We start from the raw sequence: 24,737 nt of genomic DNA, 5'->3' as shown, positions 1-24,737 counted from the left end.
CAAAAGACCACCCCAAATCCCAGAAAAAGTGATTTTTTCATAATATGGGCACTTTAACATTCACCATTATCTCGTAATTGTCACTTGTGGCCACAGTGGCACTGTTGAGCAAAAGTTACATAGTTTACGCTTTATATAGTTTTAGCTTCTTAATTTCAAATCATTTATATTTATTTTTCATTTTTGAATGCATGCTGTACAGTTTTAGACGTCTTGATGTAATTCTCATACAAAGGTTGTCACAAATCTAAATAACATCAGTGTGGTTTGTGTGTATATGTGTGATTGTAGTAAATAGGCTAACAAATGCAAAACCACTGGTATTGGATGTTTTTTTTTTTTTTTACTTTTTTAAAGTGTGCATAGAAGTGTTTTCTAATGTTTCCTCTGTTCTCTCCAGACTATGTGTTTCCAGGGTGGCCGTCCTCCTTCTCCACCCCCTCCTCCTCTGATGTGGACCCCTCCTCCGTCACCCTGGTGTCAGAGAAAGACAAGGACAACGCCTGGCTGTACACGCTGGACCCCATCCTCCTCACCATCATCGTGATGAGCTCTCTAGGCGTGCTGATGGGTGCGGTTTGCGCAGGACTGCTCCTCTACTGCACGTGCTCCTACAGCGGGCTTTCCTCGCGCTCCTCCACAACGCTGGAGAACTACAACTTTGAGTTGTACGACGGGATTAAGCATAAAGTGAAGATAAACCAGCAGAGGTGCTGCTCGGAGGCATGAAGAGGAGGAGGATGAGAACTCTGGAGAACGATAGGGAAAGACACGTCCCGTGATCCCAGGCGATAGTAATTTTGGTTCTCGGTTTGGACAAAGCAAACATGAAATGTAAGCACTATCTGTTATTTTAATCCCCAGTGTCCCCTACCTAATATCCTGCTCTAATGTCTAAAGGGGGAAACAGTCAACCCAGAGATTCCCAACCAGTGGGAACTTGATCTCCCCTACATGCTATGAGGCCTAAACTGGGAGAACACCTGATCCCAGTCTCCCCTACCCACAGTACCATATCTCCTCCGCCTGCAGGAGAGAGCCTGCTCGATTCTAAAAGCCTGTGAATGAATGAATGAAGGAATGAATATGAATGACAGATCTACCATAGCATATAACCCACCAGCCACTGGAATGAAGCTAGGAAGGGGATGGACTACAGCACCCATGATAATCTGGACATTTGGACCACAAATGACAGCACAGTCTGGTGTGTTTAGTTAAAATGTCGTTAATGGGATTCTTAATGAAGAAGATGTACCAATGACTGGTACTTTGCAGAAGGGCAATGTCAAATTTGTCCTCATCGGCTTGAATTTGAATGTGGCCAATAGAGACGGCATGCTGAAATCAAAAAGCTCCAGCTTCTGACTGTTCGTGAAGACTTCAGCACCAGTGGACCATTTAACGTGGGTACTTTTGACTGAAATCAACACATATCAAGCAAATGCCTATCCCCTAAAGAAGTTTAAAAGCTGTCAAACCACACTACTCAAATTAATCTAGATTTCTAAAGGCGAAGAAGGAAAAGAGGATGAAAAAGGACATTTTCTTTCTGTTTGTTTCTGAAAGTTTTAGATATGAGTTCTGGGACTTTTCAAACGTCCATTTAGCCTGCCATATGGCGCTCGCTCGCTCCTTTGTCTGCCCTCGGTCTGCGCTTTGTGAAACCAGTGGCATAGAAGAGTAATGGTGACTGTTTTTGTTATGTTTTAGACTTGTGTCTGTTTGAAAAAAAAGGGTAAAGAAAATCCAGCTTCAGTTTGTAGCCGCCCTGTAGAGCTCTTAACGCCATTTTTAGACTTTCTTTAGCATTGTGTTGGACTCCATGGTCTTAACTGTTACTTCAGTCCTTTTCTATTTTCACACATGTTCCCTTACAGATGATCTGTCTTTACAAAGAGTAGAGGAAAGGTAAAGAAAGACGGTAGACAGAACATCAGAGGTTTATCTAAATCTAACATGCTGTTATGGAGTCGTGCTTTAGATTCAGTATTCTAGGGTTTGTCTTTGGTATATATCTATATTTTTTGCTTTATAGACTGTATGATGCCCAAATGATGGACAGACACTGTGTGGACAAAATGTCAGTGATTGTTTTATTGCAACCTATGGATTGCCAAAGAGCTGTGTATGTGCACAGGGGGTCTGAACAAGTGTTAAAAGAGGCCTGGACTGAGAGTGATAAATCATCCTGCCTTTTATTTACCGCTCTTAGCGTCATCCCCCCTCTGAAAGAAGGACACTCAAAAAAACAGAAGGAGAAGGAATGACTAAAGGAGGAGAACGGAAATCGTACCGTCGACTTTCTTGGACACACAATCGAGCCTTAAGCTAACTACAGTATACGCTGTATCGGAGGACAGCCATCAAGGAGTGCCAGTGCTGCTGGAGAGACTGAACAGAAGGACACACACACACACACACACACACACACACACACACACAGATAGACAGACAGAGAAGAAAAGGAGAGAAAAAGAGAGGAAAAAGTAGTAAAAATGTATGTTTACATGCAGGAGAAGTAACCTGTTGACGTCTGAACGTCATAACTAAAAGTTTATACTCAGATTATCAAATGCCTGGTAAGGATACTGGACCTACACAAAAATTCAGGTTGCTTGTGAACATGTGTGGCCAGCATTATACAGATGTTTCTCCCATGAATTACATTAATATGCCACTATTTGGTTTCAGCTAAATACATTTTGGTGAAACTTAACTTAAACTTAAAGGTACCCTGTGGAGTTTTTGACCACTAGTAACACTATGGAGCGATGTTTTCTGTTGATGCATGCACACAAGTATGCAGCAACGTGGTTTCACACTATCCCACTGACTGGCGGTTGGCATGCAATGGAAAAAAGCAACAATTTTCAGCAACGGGGAAGAAGAAGACCGCAAGCTTGCAAGAATTTTAAATTACCAGTGGGAAAAAGGCTTTGCAAATACTTTTACGATAAAGGAAATGCATTTGTTAGACCTTAAAGTTGCACACAATGTGTGAATATATTATAACTTTGTATGTTTACGAGAAGACTCCACAGGGTAACTTTAATGCCCTTCAGAAGTGTTTTTTTTTTTTTTATTAGCGTATTGACAAAATGCTTATGTTAAACATATCTCCAACTTTGACATGTTTTCCGACAATTTACACTTAGGAAAACTAAAACTATCTAACTCATTCATAACTTGAGTTGTTATGGTGATTCTTAGACAACTAAAAGTAATTTGTAAAGGTTGTGGTCATAGTTAAAAAGTTGAAACAGAATCACTTCTGGCGTAATACGCCATCCATCCTGACCTCGACACCATTACTTCTGTGTGCGCTTTATGAATGTTTTCCTTGCTGCAAATTAATGTAAATCGGGGAGACTGTTGTATTGTGGGTACATTTTAAATGGCAACATAACCCATGGCAGCAGACCTTGCATCTGCTGTTAAAGATATCACTTTTTAACTTGCAGACTGTTCAAGCTGTGGTCGGGAACATTTGATTAACTTGTCAACATAGTGATTCTCTACATGGAAACATATCCGTAGATTGATGACAAACAAACATAAAATGAGACTGTCAGCAGGACAGGTGGAAGGTGAGAGACAAACAACAATACAAAAAGACACACTGTGAGGGAGAGTCAGTGACGCAGACAGAAATCTTTAAAAATGTAATTGGAGGATCAGACGCTGTCCTGTCCTCTCCCTGTCTTCTTTGTATTTTTCTTTCTCATTGTCATTTTCAGTGTCAATCCCAGAAAGGCCTTTTTGTGTTTCCTGAAGCTGTGAAGTTGCTGACCTCTGGGGGGGGTAAATCGAAAGAGAAAAAAGAGAGGAAGGAAAGAGGGAAATGAGTCAAACATGTCATGTCACACTTGTCTTTACGCCTTTCTCTCTCATCCCTTCCTGTTCGAAGGCATGCACCGTAGTCAGGAGGCCTGCTGAGATGAAATAAACTAAGAAAATAGGGGGGTTATAAAAAAAAAAAGGTGTTGAAAGATGCTCATGGACGGAGAGACGAAGGGAGGGAACAATAGACAGAGAGATAGAGGGATTTCTGTCCATCTCACTGCGTTTTCATTGGACTGTTTTCCAAGTGCCTTGATCTCTCTTTTTGTCTCCCGATCTCTCTCTCTCTCTCTCTCTCTCTCTCTCTCTCTCTGTCTCTCTCTCTCTCTCTCTCTCTCTCTCTCTCTCTCTCGCTCTCTCTCTCTCTCTCTCTCTCTCTCTCTCTCTTTCCCCATTGCTATCTGACTCTTTCTTTCTCTCTCACACAAACACACACATTAAACAGTGAGTACATTGTGTGCCAATGGCTAAAAATTAACAGAAAATCATACAGAAACACAATTATGTCAACTATTTTCTCTCTCTCTCTCGCTCTCTTTCTCTCTCTCTCTCTCTCTCTCTCTCGCTCTCTTTCTCTCTCTCTCTCTCTCTCTCTCTCTCTCTCTCTCTCTCTCTCTCTCTCTCTCTCCTGCTCGACTTCAACACTATCGTTCTGGAAGTTCCGATAGTATTACCTCTTTTGTCTCGATGGTTACACACATATACACACTGACACACACACACACACAAACACGTTAAGACATACACACACCTAAGGCACTGGCCAGATAACTCAAACTGTTGTTTGTAGACTTTGTACAGAAAAAAAAATCTGTTTTAATGTTATTATTATTATTATTTAATAAAGGCTAAATAACAAGTGATTTGGTTCTGGCCATTTGTATTGATTGTGTGTGTTTAACGTGTGTTTATTTGTATATTTTTGCTAACTAACTACTACTAACTCACCTCCAAACAGGCCCTCAGCACAGTTCTCCAAAGCATTTAAAGAGCTTTATTCAGGGTTAATCATTATGGGTTTTCTGACCAACATGTCAGAACAAAATGATTTTATAAAAGGAGAAGATGGGTTTAACAGGTTTTACATCCCCACACAGATAATAGGTGTTTTGTTTCATACTGACAGGAGACACTAATCACTACTTTATCAGAAACAACACTGACAGTTCAAAGTGTGTTCAAAAGTGTTCCGTGAAGTGAAGAGGGAAAAAGTGATTGAGCTGCTGATTATGGCCCAGAATAATTATCTTAATCGCATTGCAAATGACAATAAAAATAATCATTTTCACCAGATTTATTTCTACATTCATAACAAAACCATTTACCCATTTTTTTGTTATTTAACTTTATTTTGGCCTTTCCCTCCTCCTTAACTACACACAAACTAGTGGTGATTAGCTGCAAGATCACAATAGGAAATGTGTTGCCCACTTATCTCATTTATCTGAAAATTACAAAAGTGAGAGTAATGATGGAACGAAAATGATGACATTTTGGGATAACTAGCTTACGGTTGGACATGACACGTGTGCGTGTGTGTGTTGTGCGTGTGTTTCTATGTGTGTGTGTGTCCATTAGAAATCAGCACATTTAGGAAGTAGACAGGAATGCAACGTATGTGAAACCACTGTAAGAAGAATTCAAATCTAAAGATGGGTCTTTTTATTTCTAAGGTCCAAATAACGTCACTACAGACTGTCCCACATCCCTGACCATCTGGCCCACTGTGCAATGCTTCCTAATTGGCTGTATCTGTAAACAGTATAATGCTAGTTTGATTTTCGCCCTCTAATTAGCTTAGAGAGCCCTTAGCAGTGATTTCTCTGCATCAGCATTTCTTCACCTCTTTCTTCTGTGTTTCTCATCACTCCTGCCCTCATTTATTCATCGCTTCTTTATCTCATCGTTATTCTTCTCCTCAGGAGACCGACCCGGTTCTCACACTTCCTCTGACATAAAAACACACAAATGTACACACAGATGTGTATGCATACAGGAACGGATGCATCAACATTTCTATCGCGCACTAAGTGAATGCGGTCTAAGGGTGAATGAGTCTCCGCACATCAACCGACTCAAAGTTAAAACCAGTGCTTTAACAGACAGATAGATCTATAGATAGATAGACATTCATTTATGGATACATTTCTTAAATTATTATATATGGTTCAATTGTGCTCGGTCAATAAATCCAGTAGCATTTTCTGCGCATTTCTTTACAATGTCCTCTCCTCTAAGGGATGAGGGAATGTTTTCAACACCCCAGAATTTAAAGGGCGGTCCATGATTTGCATTCACATAATGACGTGCTCCAGATCTCTATATCTTTCTAGAACCTGAATGCAGTTCACCGCAGGCTCACACAAACGCAAGCATGCCAGTGGGAACCTTCTTCTTCTGTAGATGCAAACACACACTTCAGACAGGTCTCTTGTGGTTGGCCTTTGCTGAGAGTGTAACCTACTAACACAGATTTTAACTCTCTGCTTAGCAGCACAAATCACTGATAGCACACACACACACACACACACACACACACACACACACACACACGCACACATATATATATATATATATATATATATATATATATATATATATATATATATATATATATATATATAATGTAAAGTATTTTGGTAATTTCCCAGCAGAATATAAATGTCATGGTAATAATCTGTTAGTTTAATAGATCCAAACAAATTAGCTTAACACTAATTAGGACTTTAGACATGTTGATATGCTTAGTAATAAAAACTTTTTTAAGGACAAGCAATGCAATTACAGTATAAAGTCCCAATCACCATCAAAGATCTGTAGAAGTTATGAAGGTGAATGCCCTGCAAACATTACCCAACTGTTAAATCACTCCTCCTCTCTGAGCTTCCCCTCCACTTATAAGTTTTCCATTCCTGCCTCTCTGTCTTTTATAAGGCACACAACCAGATGCACACAGCTCCCACATGGTTTATGTGGCAGCCCCTTATAAATGTGGTAAGTCTGGTACTTTCTGGAAGGCAGTTATTCTTGCAGCAGCATTGACAGCTTGGTGAACAAAGTCTGTGCTGCACAAAGCTGCGACAGCTGTAAAAGAGACTTGGGTTGTTGTGTGTTTGTATGTGCTCTATTATGAATCCATACCTGCCTGCGTAGGGTCAAGAATGTAATGGGAGAGAGGGAGCTCCAACAGAAAGCCGGTGGATACAGTGCCTTCTCGCTGTTGGAACCATTGAGCTACTCTATTATGAACCATTACTCCTAATATAATGTCAACCACAAATATTACATTTGCATAATGGGTGTCACCACACCAACAACAACCCCAATAAACAAAATGTAATGAGTAAAAACTCAACATTTCCTTGAAATATTTCAACATTTGGCCTCACTTAGTTCGGAAATGAAAGAATGAATTTCCCTGTGTGAGTTTGTGTGTTCACATTTATGTGTGTGAGCAAAGCCACACTGTTAGTTTTACAGAACAATAGTTGATTTGATTATCTGCATTATTTCTACCTTGTTGGCAATGCAGATACAATACATTGCCTTCAGCTGAGACAGAAACTAGTAACTGGAACCAAATTGATGCATACTGCACAGCACAATTCCTTTTTTTCTTCCTTCCTTCCTTCCCTAACTCGCTTGTTCGCAACCTTTTCCTTCATACTTCCAGCCCTTCAAATTATTGTATAATTTACTGAAATAATTATTTGTGGAGCAAAGAATTTGGTCAAATATTTGTTTCATTGTCTCCCTGTCTGCCTTCCTTCACTCCGTCTTTGCACCTGTTCCACATGTGCTTCCTCTGTTCCTATGCTAATTCCCTCACATTGATACACTTGAAATTATTTCAATATCTTTTCGAGCGAACAGAGCAGCACTGATATGAGCAAAGAGGGGATGGGACTGAAAAGCATTTTTTTAAATAATGAGCTACAAATTTGCATGCTGGGCAGCCTCTTACTGAATCTTATTTTTCAATTTGTAGAAAAGATGATGTAAGCTAAGTGCAAAACGTCTCCTTTACAGAGTGTATAAAATCCATTACATGTGTTTTTTTATTTTTTATTTATCTTCCCCCACCTAGGTGGGCGTCTGGGGGAAAGAGCTGTTCATGGTCTTGGCAGCTTCCAGCACCCTGCTCTCCTAATGTCCCGAACTCACTGGCTGCATGCTGCTAAATCAAATTACATTTCATCAGACAAAAGCTTTTCTTCTCACTACACCAGTACAAATAAGATTGTTGTAAATCTAATTACAGTATAAGGTTTATTGCTTACTCATTTCTGGGTTTTCATTTGCTTGGCTGTTTGCCAGGTGTTGGCAACTGTCCCTGAATTTTTTGCCAAATTAAAAAGTTACTTTAAATCTGTAAAGCTCACCTGGAAAACTAGTTTGTTTTGTATAATTAACTCTTTATTTGCATGTTTTGCATCCGGACTGTAGCTCTTCATCATGTCTGGTTGTCCCTCCCATTTCTTTATTTCTTTCTTCCATAATCCCTCACTTTATTCAATATTTCTTCTGCTCTCTTACTGTAAATAATCTAAACAAATCTCATCTTCCTATTCTCATTCATTCACTGCTTGCTTCTCTTATTAAAAACATTTTATCATCGGTATCTTCCTGCTCTTTTTTATTCGTAAAACAGTTTCATCAGTCATCATTACAGCGAGCACATTCTGTTATGATGGTATTAGTCTTCCGTTCGGTAGCTTTTGGCTTATCTAAAACGGCTGTTCAGCCACAAACACTTGTGCTTTTAGAGGTCGTTGTTGACATTAAGACTCAAACTATCCAAGTTTGCAGTTTCTCCCCCCTCAGTGGATTGTGTGTGTGTGTGTGTGTGTGTGTGTGTGTGTGTGTGTGTGTGTGTGTGTGTGTGTGTGTGTGTGTGTGTGTGTGTGTGTGTGTGTGTGTGTGTGTGTGTGCGTGTGTGTGCGTGTGTGTGTGTGTGCGTGTGTGTGTGTGCATGTGTGTGTGTGTGTGTGTGTATGTGTTGACTTATACAGATCCAGCCGCAGTGTAAATGTAGCAGGTCTTATTGAAAACCTTGAAGTAGGCACGGCACTCATACACATATTCTCTTCAGATATGGAACATAAGCAAACACAAACACCTCAGTGTGTGTGTGTGTGTGTGTGTGTGTGTGTGTGTGTGTGTGTGTGTGTGTGTGTGTGTGTGTACATACTGTACAGTACACACTGGCATGTCTCCTTATCATATAAATAGCAACAATAACCCTCAACAGGGCCTCTAAGGGAGGTATGCCACAGAGCCAACACTTTCATCTGGGTAGGTGGCACAAGTGTGTGTGTGTGTGTGTGTGTGTGTGTGTGTGTGTGTGTGTGTGTGTGTGTGTGTGTGTGTGTGCGTGCGTGCGTGTGTGTGCGTGCGTGTGTGTGCGTGTGTGTGCGTGGGTGTGCATGGGTGTGCGTGGGTGTGCGTGTGTGCGTGCGTGTGCGTGTGTGTGTGCGTGCGTGTGTGTGCGTGTGCGTGGGTGTGTGTGTGTGCATGCGTGCATGCATGTGCGTACGTGCAGCGGGTGTTGCTGGCACCTGTGTTTTATATTCCCTGTACTCACCCACACACCCAACGTTTCCTCACTGTAAAGGCTCATGCCCACACATACCTGTAAATATGTGTTGGATCAAACTCGATCTCCCCACTGAGCAACCTCTCACTTTGTGTGCTGTTCAGTGTTACGTGAAGTCATAGTGTAATGTTAGATTTTTTTATGACTAACAGTATCAACAGTGTATTAAGGGCAAGCATGCAGAACCCCCGAAACGTACAAGTTTTGCACAAGTTGAAACATTTTCAACACGTTGACTTTGAATGCTATTCGCTGCCTCTAACATTCACCTCAGGTTCTTAGTTCCAGTGAGTTCAACGGAAACACAGTCTCACTGCTTTTGTGTGAAAACCTGTCCACCTTGGATCAAGACAATGTGTGGGGTCCATAAATGCAAACATTCCTTTTGTCATGTATTATATATACGACTAGGGTTGTAGTTGTATATTCTATACAGTATCTGAATATAAAATTCTTCAGAACTGTCTTCACCTTTTGCTGGGGAAGAATAAATGTGGCTCATTGAAAAATGAGAAGAGCAGCAAAGGGTATCAAATGTTGATACTGATAAGAGATGTAGCCTTCTTACTTTGCAGACTATTTTTCACAGTCAACTTGATCCAAATAAGACCCTGGTACCATTAAGAACCATTAAGTTGATAAGATAAAAAAAAAAAAGATTGATAATATTAATACAAGTTTAAGTGTGACATTCTGACATTGTGTAATTATTAGTGATATCAATTCCCTAGAGAGGACTCATCACTCTCTTACACGTGATCTTTTGCCAGGTTCAGATACTGACTCACAGACATTTGGCAAGCTACCTTAAGCATAACATTTATGGAAAATATAATTGACACCTGTGACATTGTCTGTCCTTTAACCAGTAAAAGCGTGTCAGGTTCATCTGAAAATCAAAAAAACGTCTGTCTCCACATTATTCTTCGAGATTCTAAGATTCTAAGAGATTGAATAACCAGATCTACAATGTAACTGTATTCTGAACCCTACCCTATATATTACACAATATAGAAAACACAATTTAAATTTCTCCAACATCATGAAGTTGGACTTTAATCCATGCACAAACTAGAAAAAAACTACAGTAACTCAAGTTTGATCTTACTGTAACATCTACTGAATGAATACATACACTTTTATAGGTTGAGGGTATTTTAGTGCCATTAGATTAGATTAGATTTAATTTGAATTCTCTAAGTGCACAATAAAAATAGAACATACGTAACCCTGTCTAATATCCACACATTCACATATTACAGTAACCAGACATGATGCATCCGTATTACATACAGTATACACTTGCAGGTAGATTTGAAGATTTATTGCACACCCCTGTAGGCAAGAACACCTCTTTGTGTTAAGTAATTTATGTAAGCTATGTGTGGTATATGAATGCTTGATGAAACTACTGTTTGTATAAGGTAAGGTTGTAGGAAGCTCTTTAAAACTTGTTCCTGATTAACTCTAAAATGCATTGTTGTCAATCTGCATACAAGGCTGATTTTCTTGAAAAGGTGACTGTTATCACTTCTTTGTGTGTGAAAAAGAGGTTTCTGGTATCCTGTGATATTTAGTTTTAAAAACATATAATGGAACCAAAGAAAAAAACAAGTAATGATACAAGCCAAGTGTGTAATTATGTGGTTTCTAACAATGCCTCTCTTTTTCTGTGTGCGTGTGTGTGTGTGTGTGTGTGTGTGTGTGTGTGTGTGTGTGTGTGTGTGTGTGTGTGTGTGTGTGTGCGTGTGCATGTGTTGCACTCTTTACCTCTCTAAGGGATGAAAGTCCTCTATCATTAATTTTCTAATAATGTGCCCATGGCTTCACATGTGAACAGAGCTCAAACACATCAATCACAGCTCAGTGTCTATGTGTGTGTGTGTGTGTGTGTGTGTGTGTGTGTGTGTGTGTGTGTGTGTGTGTGTGTGTGTGTGTGTGTGTGTGTGTGGTTTCTGTGCCTTGGAGTGGGTTTCTGTGTTTCACCATGTTGTGCATTTACCAGCGGCTCGGGGCAGTGTGTGCTTATTGGATTGGTGACAGCCTGGTATATTATTCATCACCTGATGGAAAGTGACAGATGACTCCCTTTATGAGTCCCTGCATGTGTATCAATGTGTTCATTTTAACAAGACAAACTGTGTGTTTTTGTGGTAGATGTCCGTACGTCTGTGTGTCACTTTGTACCTTTGTATACGTGTGTGTGTGTGTGTGTGTGTGTGTGTGTGTGTGTGTGTGTGTGTGTGTGTGTGTGTGTGTGTGTGTGTGTGTGTGTGTGTCTACTACATTCGGGTTGACAGAAATACGTGTTGTCAGAAACAAACACTGTTTTTTTACTCAACCTTGTTACAGCAATAGTTACTTTGCAGACTAAGATTCACACATTTTTCTTTTGTTTACAGTAAATAAATGATTACAAATCTTAAAATCAAGTTCATAAAGTAAATTTCTTTGCATTCATTTGATTCCCAATCAAGATACACTGGTAAAAAATGCTTTAGATAAGTTAATATGTACTTAAAAACTGTTCTGAAATGCAAAATAATAGAATTTTAATCATGTGATAAAATATGCAATTAATCGCGATTAACTATAGAAATTCAGTGATTAATCGCAATTAAAAAAATGTAATCGTTTGACAGCCCTATTAACAACAGAAAAGAAGCTGAAAGTTGTGAAAATTGAATTGAATTAACTGAGTGAGTGAGTGAGTTTCATCCATTTCCTGCTGAGTTAAGAGAAGGCTACTGGACCCCGATCACCTCCTGCACAGCATGGTGTGTGTGTGTGTGTGTGTGTGTGTGTGTGTGTGTGTGTGTGTGTGTGTGTGTGTGTGTGTGTGTGTTCTAGTCTCCTCTCAGCAGGTAGTAGTGAGTGACAGCTTGTGATTTTGAGCAACAACTGTCCAGACCTGAGGAACCCCTGTGTGCAGCTGTGAATAAAAGCTCATTCTGACTTAAACAGTGTCTCTCAACCAAACTGGCCCCCATACCATATGTCCTGCCTACTACACCAAACAACAGACAGACACATTTAGTGACTATAGCTTTGAACATAGTGGAGAATTTAGAGAATAAAGAACCAGATATTTCCCTTAGGAGTTATCAAAAAACAAGCTAAAACAGAGTTTACTTTCTGTCATCAGGTGGCCAGAAACATGACTCCAAATGAATGCTAATGTTGCTCTGTGTCTGCTAGATGTGTATAAAAAAAATTAAAGTCATTTTTCAATGTATTCAGCTTGAAAGTGTTCTGCTAAATCTTACTTTGGTTTTAGTGTTGATAGTTTATAAAAAAGAGCATAGAGTATAATTACAAAAGGAAGGCTGATCCAAAAAACTGGACCTGGAGAGTTGTTGGCTCATTATGTTGCACCTGACTACAATTAGATGGGATGCATCCAACAGACACACCACCTGAAGCTGACAAACACTTGCAGACATTTATGCATGCACACTTCACCACCAGCATGTAAAAATGCAAACAAGTGGTGGTAGGGAAGTCATGAAAAAGTCATAGTATAGTAGGTTATATCGAAAATAGTCACAGTATAGTACGGTATGTCATGACCCTTTTCTTTGTTATGTGTTAGTTAGTAGCCAGTGTGTTCTATGCTATGCTCCTCTCTGTGACACCTGGTACTTCCTCAGCTGTTTCATGATAAAAGGTACAAATCCTTCTCTTTGCTGGAAGACTTTTCCTTTGAAACATGATTAGGGAAGTGTTGAGCTCACGTGCTGATATGATGACAACAGTTGCCTGGGTTTCCTACTATCATTACTATTCAGATGCAATTAGTCTCTGTGGTGTGTAACACTTAGTTTTGTTTAATGCTTGTTGTATGCAAGCTTTGACGTATCTGTCTGTGTTCACAACACAAATTATAGACATCATTGTGTGAATGCTGATTCAGCAGCATACTATTTTCGATATACCATATTATGACTTTTTTCGACATACTATACTATGACTTTTTTATCACTTTTTTTCGAAATACATTACTATAACTATTTTTGATGTACCATACTATGAATTTTTCATGAATTTTTTCGACATACTATACTATGACCTTTTTATGACATTTTTCGGCGTATTATACTATGACTTTTTTCATGATTTTTCAGACATATTATACTATGACTTTTTTCACTTTTTTTCGACATACTATACTATGACTTTTTTATCACTTTTTTTCGACATTCTATACTATGACTTTTTAATGTTTTTTTTTCGACATACTATACTATGACTTTTTATAATTTTTTTTGGACATTCATTACTTTGACTATTTTCGAAATACTATACTATGACTTTTTATGTTTTTTATCCGACATACTATACTATGACATTTTTATAACTTTTTATTACATACTATACTATGACTTTTTCAATGACTTTTTCAGACATACTATACTGTGACTTTTTTCACTTTTTTTCGACATACTATACTATGACTATTTTTGAAGTACCATATTATGACTTTTTCGACATATTTGTTTCGACATACTATACTATGACTTTTTAAAACTTCTTTGGACATACATTACTATGACTATTTTCGAAATACTATACCATGACTTTTTCATGAATTTTTTTGACATACTATACTATGACTTTTTTATCACTTTTTTCGACATACTACGACTTTTTAATTGCTTTTTTAGACATACTATACTATGACTATTTTATGTTTTTTATCCGATATACTATACTATGACATTTTAATTACTTTTTATGACATACCATAATATGGCTTTTTTATGACTTTTTCAGACATACTATACTATGACTTTTTTCACTTTTTTTCGACATATTATACTATGACTATTTTCGGGATGCTATAATATGACTTTTTCATGACGTTTTTCGACATACTACACTATGACTATTTTCAACATACTATACTATGACTTTTTCATGACATTTTTCGACATACTATAATATGACTTTTTTATCATTTTTTTTGACATTCTATGCTATGACTTTTTTATACATACTATACTATGATTTATTTATGACTTTTTTCGACATACTATACTAAGCTATGACTGTTTTCACTTTTTTCGACATACTATACTATGACTTTTTCATCACTTTTTTTCAGCATACTATATTATGACTTTTTATAACTTTTTTTGGACATACATTACTGACTATTTTCGAAATACGATACTATGACTTTTTTATGACTTTTTTCGACATACTATACTAAGCTATGACTGTTTTCACTTTTTTCGACATACTATACTATGACTTTTTCATCACTTTTTTTCAGCATACTATATTATGACTTTTTATAACTTTTTTTGGACATACATTACTGACTATTTTCGAAATACGATACTATGACTTTTTTATGACTTTTTTCAACATACTATACTATGACGTTTTATGATTTTTTTTCGACATACTTTTATAACTTTTTTCAGCTTATTATACTATGACTTTTTGTGCCATACTATACTATGACTTTTTATGATTGTTTTTCGACATACTTTTATAACTTTTTTCACCTTATTATACTATGACTTTTTGTGCCATACTATACTATGACCTTTTTGATACTATAATATGACTTTTTCATGACTTTTTTCGACATACTGTGCTATGACTTTTTTATCACTTTCTTTCGACATTCTATATTATGACTTTTTTTTTTTATCCAACATACTATACTATGACTAGTTTATGTTTTTTATCCAACATACTATACTATGACTAGTTTATGTTTTTTATCCGACATACTATACTATGACATTTTAATAACTTCCGCTGACTTTTTTATGACTTTTTCAGATATCTTATACTATGACTTTTTCACGTTTTTCGACATACTATACTATGACTTATTTATGACTTTTTTTCAACATTTTATACTATGACTTTTTATGATATTTTTTCTACATACATTACTATTATTTTTGATATACCATACTGTCTTTTTCATGAATTTTTTCGAGATACTATACTATGACTTTTTTATAACTTTTTTTGACGTATTATACTATGCCTTTTTTTTTGCCGTACTATGACTTTTTCATCACATATTTTCGACATACTATATGACTTTTTTCTCTTTTTTCCGACATACTATACAATGACTAGTTTATGTTTTTTATCCGACATACTATACTAGGACTTTTTATGATTTTTTTTGACATACTATACTATGACATTTTAATAACTTTTTATGACAAACTATACTATGACTTTTTTTATGACTTTTTCAGACATACTATACTATGACTATTTTATGTTTTTTATCCGACATACTATACTATGACTTTTTTCACTTTTTTTCAACATATTTTATTATGACTTTTTATGTTTTTTATCCAACATACTATACTATGACATTTTAATAACTTTTTATGATATACTATAATATTACTTTTTATTATTTTTTTTAGACATACTATACTACTACCTTTTTATAACTTTTTATTGACGTATTATACTGTGACTTTTTTTTGCCATACTATACTATGACATTTTTATCACTTTTTTCGACATACTTTGTTATGACTTTTTTATGGCTTTTTTCGACATACTATACTATGACCATTTCATGTTTTTTATTCAACATACTATACTATGACTTTTTATGATTTTTTTATCCGACATACTATACTAGGACTTTTTATGATTTTTTTGACATACTATACTATGACATTTTAATAACTTTTTATGACAAACTATACTATTACTTTTTATGTTTTTTATCCAACATACTATACTATGACATTTTATGATTTTTTCTACATACTATACTATGACTTTTTATCACTTTTTTGACATTAGAATAGAATAGAATACACTTTATTGTCCTCGAGGGGAAATTTGTCTTGGACATAGTGCTACAATCTGTTGCTTCACAACATAAACAACATGTATTATAAAAAACATTTTAAAATCAACATAAAATAAAATACAAATACAACACAATAAAATAAAATCAACATGAAAAATGAGATCAGCAAAGCGTCCTAAGACACAAAAGAAGGACACACATGACAGCATAGACAACACAACATCCTAAGAATTAACTGTAAGAATTAAAGTGCTAAGTGCAAAACATGCTGGTGTATTTATTGCACCCCTGCTCTGCTGGGCTAATATTTACTATTGGAGTTCAGCAGCTTGACGGAAGTTGGAATAAACAATAACGTTTGTCTGTTAATGTTTTTTTTCAACATACTATACAATGACTAGTTTATGTTTTTTATCCGACATACTATACTATGACATTTTAATAACTTTCAATATCATACTATACTATGACTTTTTTATGACTTTTTCAGATATACTATATTATGACTTTTTATGATTTTTTTCGACATACTATACTACGACTTTTTCATGAATTTTTTCGACATACTATGCTATGACTTATTTAGGACCTTTTTCAACATACTATACTATGACTATTTGATCACCTTTTTCGACATACTATAATATGACTTTTTTTATCAGATTTTTTCAACATGCTATATTATGACTTTTTGTTTTTTATCCGACATACTATACTATGACATTTTAATAACTTTTTATGACATACTATACTATGACTTTTTGTTATTTTTTAGACATACTATACTATGAACTTTTTATAACTTTTTTTGACGTATTATACTTTGACTTTTGTTGCCATACTTTGCTATGACTTTTTCATCATTTTTTTTTTGAACATACTGTACTATGACTTTTTATAACTTTTTTTTGGACATACATTACTATGACTATTTCTGAAATTCTATACTATGACATTTTTATGACTTTTTTTTTGACATACTAAACTATGACTTTTTATGATTTTTTTTTTTAACATACTGTACTATGACTTTTTATAACTTTTTTTTGGACATACATTACTATGACTATTTCCGAAATTCTATACTATGACATTTTTATGACTTTTTTTTTTGACTTTTTATGATTTTTTTTTCAACATACTATACTATGACTTATTTATGACCTTTTTCAACATACTATACTATGACTTTTTTTTATCACTTGTTTTTCGACATACTATAATATGACTTTTTCATGACTTTTTTCGGCATACTATGCTATCACTTTTTTATCACTTTTTCAGACATACTATACTATGATTTTTTTCACTTTTTCAACATACTATACTATGACTATGACTTTTCTTTGACATACTATACTATGACCTTTTTATCACTTTTTTTCAACATTCTATACTATGACTTTTTAATGACTTTTTTCGATATACTATACTATGACTTTTTTGTAACTTTTTTTCGACATTCTATACTAAGACTTTTTAATGTTTTTTTCAACATACTATACTATGACTATTTTATGTTTTTTATCCGACATACTATACTATGACATTTTAATAACTCTCAATATCATACTATACTATGACTTTTTTATGACTTTTTCAGATATACTATATTATGACTTTTTATGATTTTTTTCGACATACTATACTACGACTTTTTCATGAATTTTTTCGACATACTATGCTATGACTTATTTATGACCTTTTTCAACATACTATACTATGACTATTTGATCACTTTTTTCGACATACTACAATATGACTTTTTTATCACTTTTTTCGACATACATTACGATAACTATTTTTGATGTACCATACTATGACTTATTCATGAATTCTTTTGACATACTATACTATGACTTTTTTTATCACTTTTTCAGACATACTATACTATGACTTTTTTATCACTTTTTTTCAACATGCTATATTATGACTTTTTGTTTTTTATCCGACATACTATACTATGACATTTTAATAACTTTTTATGACATACTATACTATGACTTTTTGTTATTTTTTTAGACATACTATACTATGACTTTTTTATCAGATTTTTTCAACATGCTATATTATGACTTTTTGTTTTTTATCCGACATACTATACTATGACATTTTAATAACTTTTTATGACATACTATACTATGACTTTTTGTTATTTTTTTAGACATACTATACTATGAACTTTTTATAACTTTTTTCGACGTATTATACTTTGACTTTTTTTTGCCATACTTTGCTATGACTTTTTCATCATTTTTTTTCAACATACTATACTATGACTTTTTATAATTTTTTTTGGACATACATTACTATGACTATTTCCGAAATTCTATACTATGACTTTTTTTTGACATACTAAACTATGACTTTTTATGATTTTTTTTCCGACATACTATACTATGACTTATTTATGACCTTTTTCAACATACTATACTATGACTTTTTTTATCACTTTTTTTTCGACATACTATAAAATGACTTTTTCATGACTTTTTTCGACATACTATGCTATCACTTTTTTATCACTTTTTCAGACATACTATACTATGATTTTTTTCACTTTTTTCAACATACTATACTATGACTATGACTTTTCTTTGACATACTATACTATGACCTTTTTATCACTTTTTTTCAACATTCTATACTATGACTTTTTAATGTTTTTTTCGATATACTAGATTTTTTGCGACATACTACACAACGTCTTTTTTATAACTTTTTTCTACGTATGATACTATGACTTTTTCATCACTTTTTTTCGACATACATTACTTTAACTATTTTTGATGTACCATACTGTGACTTTTTCATGAATTTTTTCGACACACTACACTATGACTTTTTCATGACTTTTTTCGACATACTATACTATGACTTTTTCACTTTTTTTCGACATACTATACTTTTTCTTGGCTTTTTTCGATATACTATACTATGATTTATTTATGACTTTTTTCGACATACTATACTATGACTTTTTTTTATCACTTTTTCAGACATACTATACTATGACTTTTTTATCAGATTTTTTCAACATGCTATATTATGACTTTTTGTTTTTTATCCGACATACTATACTATGACATTTTAATAACTTTTTATGACATACTATACTATGACTTTATTTTTTTAGACATACTATACTACGAACTTTTTATAACTTTATTTGACGTATTATACTTTGACTTTTTTTGCCATACTTTGCTATGACTTTTTCATAAATTTTTTTCGACATACTATACTATGACTTTTTATAACTTTTTTTGGACATAAATTACTATGACTATTTCCGAAATTCTATACTATGACTTTTTTATGACTTTTTTTTGACATACTAAACTATGACTTTTTATGATTTTTTTTTCGACATACTATACTATGACTTATTTATGACCTTTTTCAACATACTATACTATGACTTTTTTTATCACTTTTTTTTCAACATACTATAATATGACTTTTTCACGACTTTTTTCGACATACTGTGCAATCACTTTTTTATCACTTTTTAGTCGACATACTATACTATGACTTTTTATGATTTTTAGACGTATTATACTGTTACTTTTTTAGCACTTTTTTTCAACATACTATACTATGACTATTTTCGACATACTATACTATGACTTATTTATTACTTTTTTTTACATACTACACTATGACTTTTTTCACTTTTTTTCGACATTCTATACTAAGACTTTTTAATGGGTTTTTTTCAACATACTATACTATGACTATTTTATGTTTTTTATCCGACATACTATACTATGACTTTTTATGATTTTTTTCGACACAATATACTATGACTTTTTATGTTTTTCTATCCAACATACTATACTATGACATTTTAAAAACTTTTTATGACTAGTAAGTCATAAAAAGTTTTACTATGAGTTTTTTTATGACTTTTTCAGACATACTATACTATGACTTTTTATGATTTGTTTCGACATTATAAACTTTATTGTCCCCAAGGGGAAATTTGTCTTGGAAGTTCTACAATCTGTTGTTTCACAGCATAAACAACATGTAACATAAAAAAAACATTCTAAAATCAACATAAAATAAAATACAAATACAACACAATGAAATAAAATCAACATGAAAAATGAGATCAGCAAAGCGTCCTAAGACACAGACATCACTAAGAATTAACTGTAATAATTAAAGTGCTAAGTGCAAAACATGCTGGTGTATTTATTGCACCCTTGCTCTGCTGGGCTAAGATTTACTATTGGAGTTCAGCAGCTTGACGGAAGTTGGAATAAACAATAATTTTAGTCTCACGGAATCTTCTCCCTGATGGCAGAAGTTCATATTCAGGAAAGATGAAGATGACATTCTATACTACGACTTTTTAATGGATTTTTTCGATATACTATAGTATGACTATTTTCACTTTTTGTCGACTTACTATACTATGACTTTTTATGATTTTTTGCGACATACTACACGTCTTTTTTATAACTTTTTTCGAAGTATTATACTATGACTTTTTATCACTTTTTTCGACATACATTACAATAACTATTTTTGATGTACAATACTATGACTTTTTCATGCATTTTTTCGACATACTATACTATCACTTTTTCATCACTTTTTTCAACGTACTATAATGACTTTTTTTTATCACTTTTGTCGACATACATTACTATAACTATTTTTGATTTACCATAATATGACTTTTTCATGAAGTTTTTCGACATACTATACTATGGCTTATTTATGACTTTTTTCAACATACTATACTATGACTATTTTAAGTTTTTTTTCTGAGATATTATACTATGACATTTTTATCACTTTTTTCGATATTCTACACTATGACTTTTTCATTAATTTTTTCGACATACTATACTATGACTTTTTTTTCTCACTTTTTTTCCACATACACTATGACTTTTTTTGACATACTATACTATGAGTTTTTTATCACTTTTTTGTCGATATACATACTCTGACTTTTTTTTAATTTATATAATAAATAAAAAATATAATTTTTCAATATACTATACTATACATTTTTCATGAATCTTTTCAACATACTGAATTATGACTTTTTGAGTTTTTCAGACATACTATACTATGACTTTTTTCACTTTTTTTCAACATACTATACTATGACTTTTTATGATTTTTTTCAACATACTACAACTTTTTTATAACTTTTTTCGGCTTATTATACTATGACTTTTTGTGCCATACTATACTATGACTTTTTTATCACTTTTTTCGACATACTATACTATAACTATTTTTGATGTACTATACTATGACTTTTTCTGACACACTATACTATGACTTATTTATGACTTTTTTCGACTTACTATACTTTACTATGACTTTTTTCACTTTTTTTCGACATACTATACTACGACTTTTTTATAACTTTGTTTCGACATACCATACTATGACTATTTTCGACATACTATACTATGATTTATTTATGACTTTTTTCGACATACTATACTTTGACTTTTTTTGACATGCTATACTATGACTTTTTGATCACTTTTTCTCAACATACTATACTATGACTTTGTTATCACGACATACTATATTATTTCTTTTTTATCACTTTTCTCGACATTCTATATCATGACTATTTTTGAAATACTATACTATGACTTTTTGATGGCTTTTTTCGACATACCATACTATGACTATTTTCGACATACTATAATATGAGTTTTCATTGTCTTTTTTCGACAAACTATACTATGACTTTTTTATCACTTTTTTTTTCGATATACTATACTTTTTCTTGTTTTTTTTCGACATACTATACTATGATTTATTTATGACTTTTTTCGACATACTATACTTTGACTTTTTTTGACATGCTATACTATGACTTTTTGATCACTTTTTCTCAACATACTATACTATGACTTTGTTATCACGACATACTATATTATTTCTTTTTTATCACTTTTCTCGACATTCTATATCATGACTATTTTTGAAATACTATACTATGACTTTTTGATGGCTTTTTTCGACATACTATACTATGAATTTTTATCACTGTTTTTCAACATACTATACTATGACTTTTTAATGGCTTTTTTCGACATACTATGCTATGACTGTTTTCAACAAGCTTTTTTACTAAACTATGACTTTTTCATTCCTTTTTTCAACATACTATACTATGACTTTTTTGACATGCTATTTATGACTTTCTTATCACTTTTTTTGACTTACTACATTTTTTCTGACTTACTACAATGCTATGACTGTTTTCAATGTACTCTATTTGGTGGCACGGTGGCTCAGTGGCTAGGACTTCTCCAACTATGAATAACTCTGATCCTTGGTTTGATCCCCAGTCGGAGCTCAGCCTTTTTTTGTGGAGTTTGCATGTTCTATATACATACAGAAATACAGAGACACAGATATACAGATATGGAGAAATATGATAATAATAATAATAATAATAATAATAATAATAATAATAATAATAATAATAATTATCACAGTTGGTATGATGAACAGTGGCATTACCAATAAAGATAGTATAACTTTGACTATAACTAATAGTAGTAGCAGTGCAGGGCATAGCAGGACGTAGCAGGGCGTTGCAGGGCGTAGCATGGTGTCAAGCAGGACCACAGCAGCAGCTGCAACCACTGTATAGGTGACACCCCAATCCAGGGTGCAGCAGGGCGTTGAGCAGGACCATGGCAGCAGCTGCAACCATGATCCAGGTCTCACCTCAATCCAAGGAAAACTGTGAGGCGAGAAAACATTAGGAGTCCATGAAACAAGCTCCCAGGAGCTAAGTTGGTAACAGGCATTATTGGGACATGAATGCACACAGATGGAAAGAGACAGGAGACAGGAGAGAGGAGCTCAGTGTGTCAATGAAAGTCCCCCGACAGTCTAAAACTATAGCAGAATAACTAAGAGCTGGTCCAAGAGACACCTGAGCCAGCCTACAAGGGGTTGGTAGTTGAATCTGACACCTATGAGGAGAAGCAGCACTTGATTGTTTGACATATTATGCTATGACTATTTTTGACATACTATATTATGACTTTTTTAAATACATTTTTCAACATACTAATAACTTTTTTACAACATTCTATACTATGACTTTTTTACAACATTCTATACTATGACTTTTTATCCTTTTTTTCAACATATTATACTATGACTTTTTTGAATATAGGTTACTATACAATTACCTTTTTTAAACATTGTATACTATGACATTTTTTCGACATACTATACTGATTTTTTATCACTTTTTGACATAAAAAGTTTTTCATTTTTGACATAAAAAGTTTTTCATTTTTGACAAATAGTTTTTCGACAAACTATACTATGACCTTTTTTGTGATACTATACTCTGACTTTTATATCACTTTTTTTTGTCATACTATACTATGACTTTTTATCACTTTCTTGGACATGCTGTATTATAACTTTTTATGACTTTTTTTCCGACTTACTATACTTTGACTTTTTTATCACTTTTTTTCGACATACTATACTATGACTTTTTGAGACATACTCACACTTCCAGCTAGAAAATAAATTCAAACCGTACAATGTTCTACATCTTTTGGTATTATTGAACTTTTAAAGCCAATTTTTTAGTTAAGTGTTAGCTTTTCAAAAAAACTTTAAATATTCCACACCCTTTTTACATTAATTTCATTTACATTCAACTTTACAATGAAATTTATACTAATTCAATTTTTTTTCTCACTTTTCCAACTATTCTTACTACTTCACCTTATTAGGAAATGCATTTCTAGTTATTCATTTCTTCCCCTTTTTCAGTGGCCTGGTGCAGCACTGCTCAGCAGGAAGCAGTGACAATGACTCAGTCTGCCCTAAGCCATGCTGTGATATTACATTTGAATGACTGGCTAAATGTGTGGTCATGCATGTGACTAGAAATAAAACGCTTTTTAAAAAGGTGGACAATAGTCATCTTTTAGAATTTACAGAATTTACTATAGCAGTTGAGTTTTGCTCCAGTGGAGTTTTGCGCCACTGCTAGCTGTCATATGCCATATGGCAGCTGTCATGATGATAACGTCCCCCCGATTCGGGAACCATGGTGCGCTTGTGTGTTCTATTGACACTAGAATGGCCGCCAGGCTCTCTTCCTGAATGCGAGCCAGGAGACGAGGAGTCAGGGGGACAGGGGGAAAAAACGAGACTAGTCTTGCGCCTTCATAGAGAACCACAGTGCGCACTGTGCATTCTCTCGTGAGGCGAACAGATCCACTTCCACCCTCCCAACCTGTTCCACAGCATCTGAACGAGAGTGGGATCTAATTTCTGCATGTTGTGAGATGGACCCCCCACGACATCAGGTCTGCCACGCGGTTAAGTAACCCCTTAGTGTACGCCACTCTGATTAAGAGCAGGTGTTTGTGTGACCACAGCAGCAGGCTCCTGGCTATTTCTAATATGAGTTGAGTGTACCTGCCGCTGTCACGTTGTCTGTTCTTATCGACACGT

At 34.2% G+C, this 24,737-nt stretch overlaps 1 protein-coding gene and 1 long non-coding RNA gene across 3 annotated transcripts in view; one reads left to right on the top strand and one right to left on the bottom strand.

Moving 5' to 3' along the window:
* Nucleotides 1–3,970, top strand: part of LOC116037780 (neuropilin-2-like) — a 108,728-nt gene extending 104,758 nt beyond the window's left edge. For both annotated transcript variants that reach the window (XM_031281808.2, XM_031281806.2), the window contains one exon: nucleotides 401–3,970. In XM_031281808.2, the coding sequence (XP_031137668.1) occupies nucleotides 401–729 (329 nt within the window). In that variant the 3' untranslated portion in view covers nucleotides 730–3,970. The remainder of the gene's footprint in view (nucleotides 1–400) is intronic.
* Nucleotides 1–24,737, bottom strand: part of LOC118495584 — a 175,278-nt gene that overhangs the window by 132,067 nt on the left and 18,474 nt on the right. The window lies entirely within an intron of this gene.

This window comes from Sander lucioperca, chromosome 8 (genome assembly GCF_008315115.2).
Source record: "Sander lucioperca isolate FBNREF2018 chromosome 8, SLUC_FBN_1.2, whole genome shotgun sequence".
In the NCBI taxonomy this organism is placed as follows: Eukaryota; Metazoa; Chordata; class Actinopteri; order Perciformes; family Percidae; genus Sander; species Sander lucioperca.
Note: the sequence above shows the minus strand (reverse complement) of the source record. Positions and strands in the feature narration are given on the sequence as shown.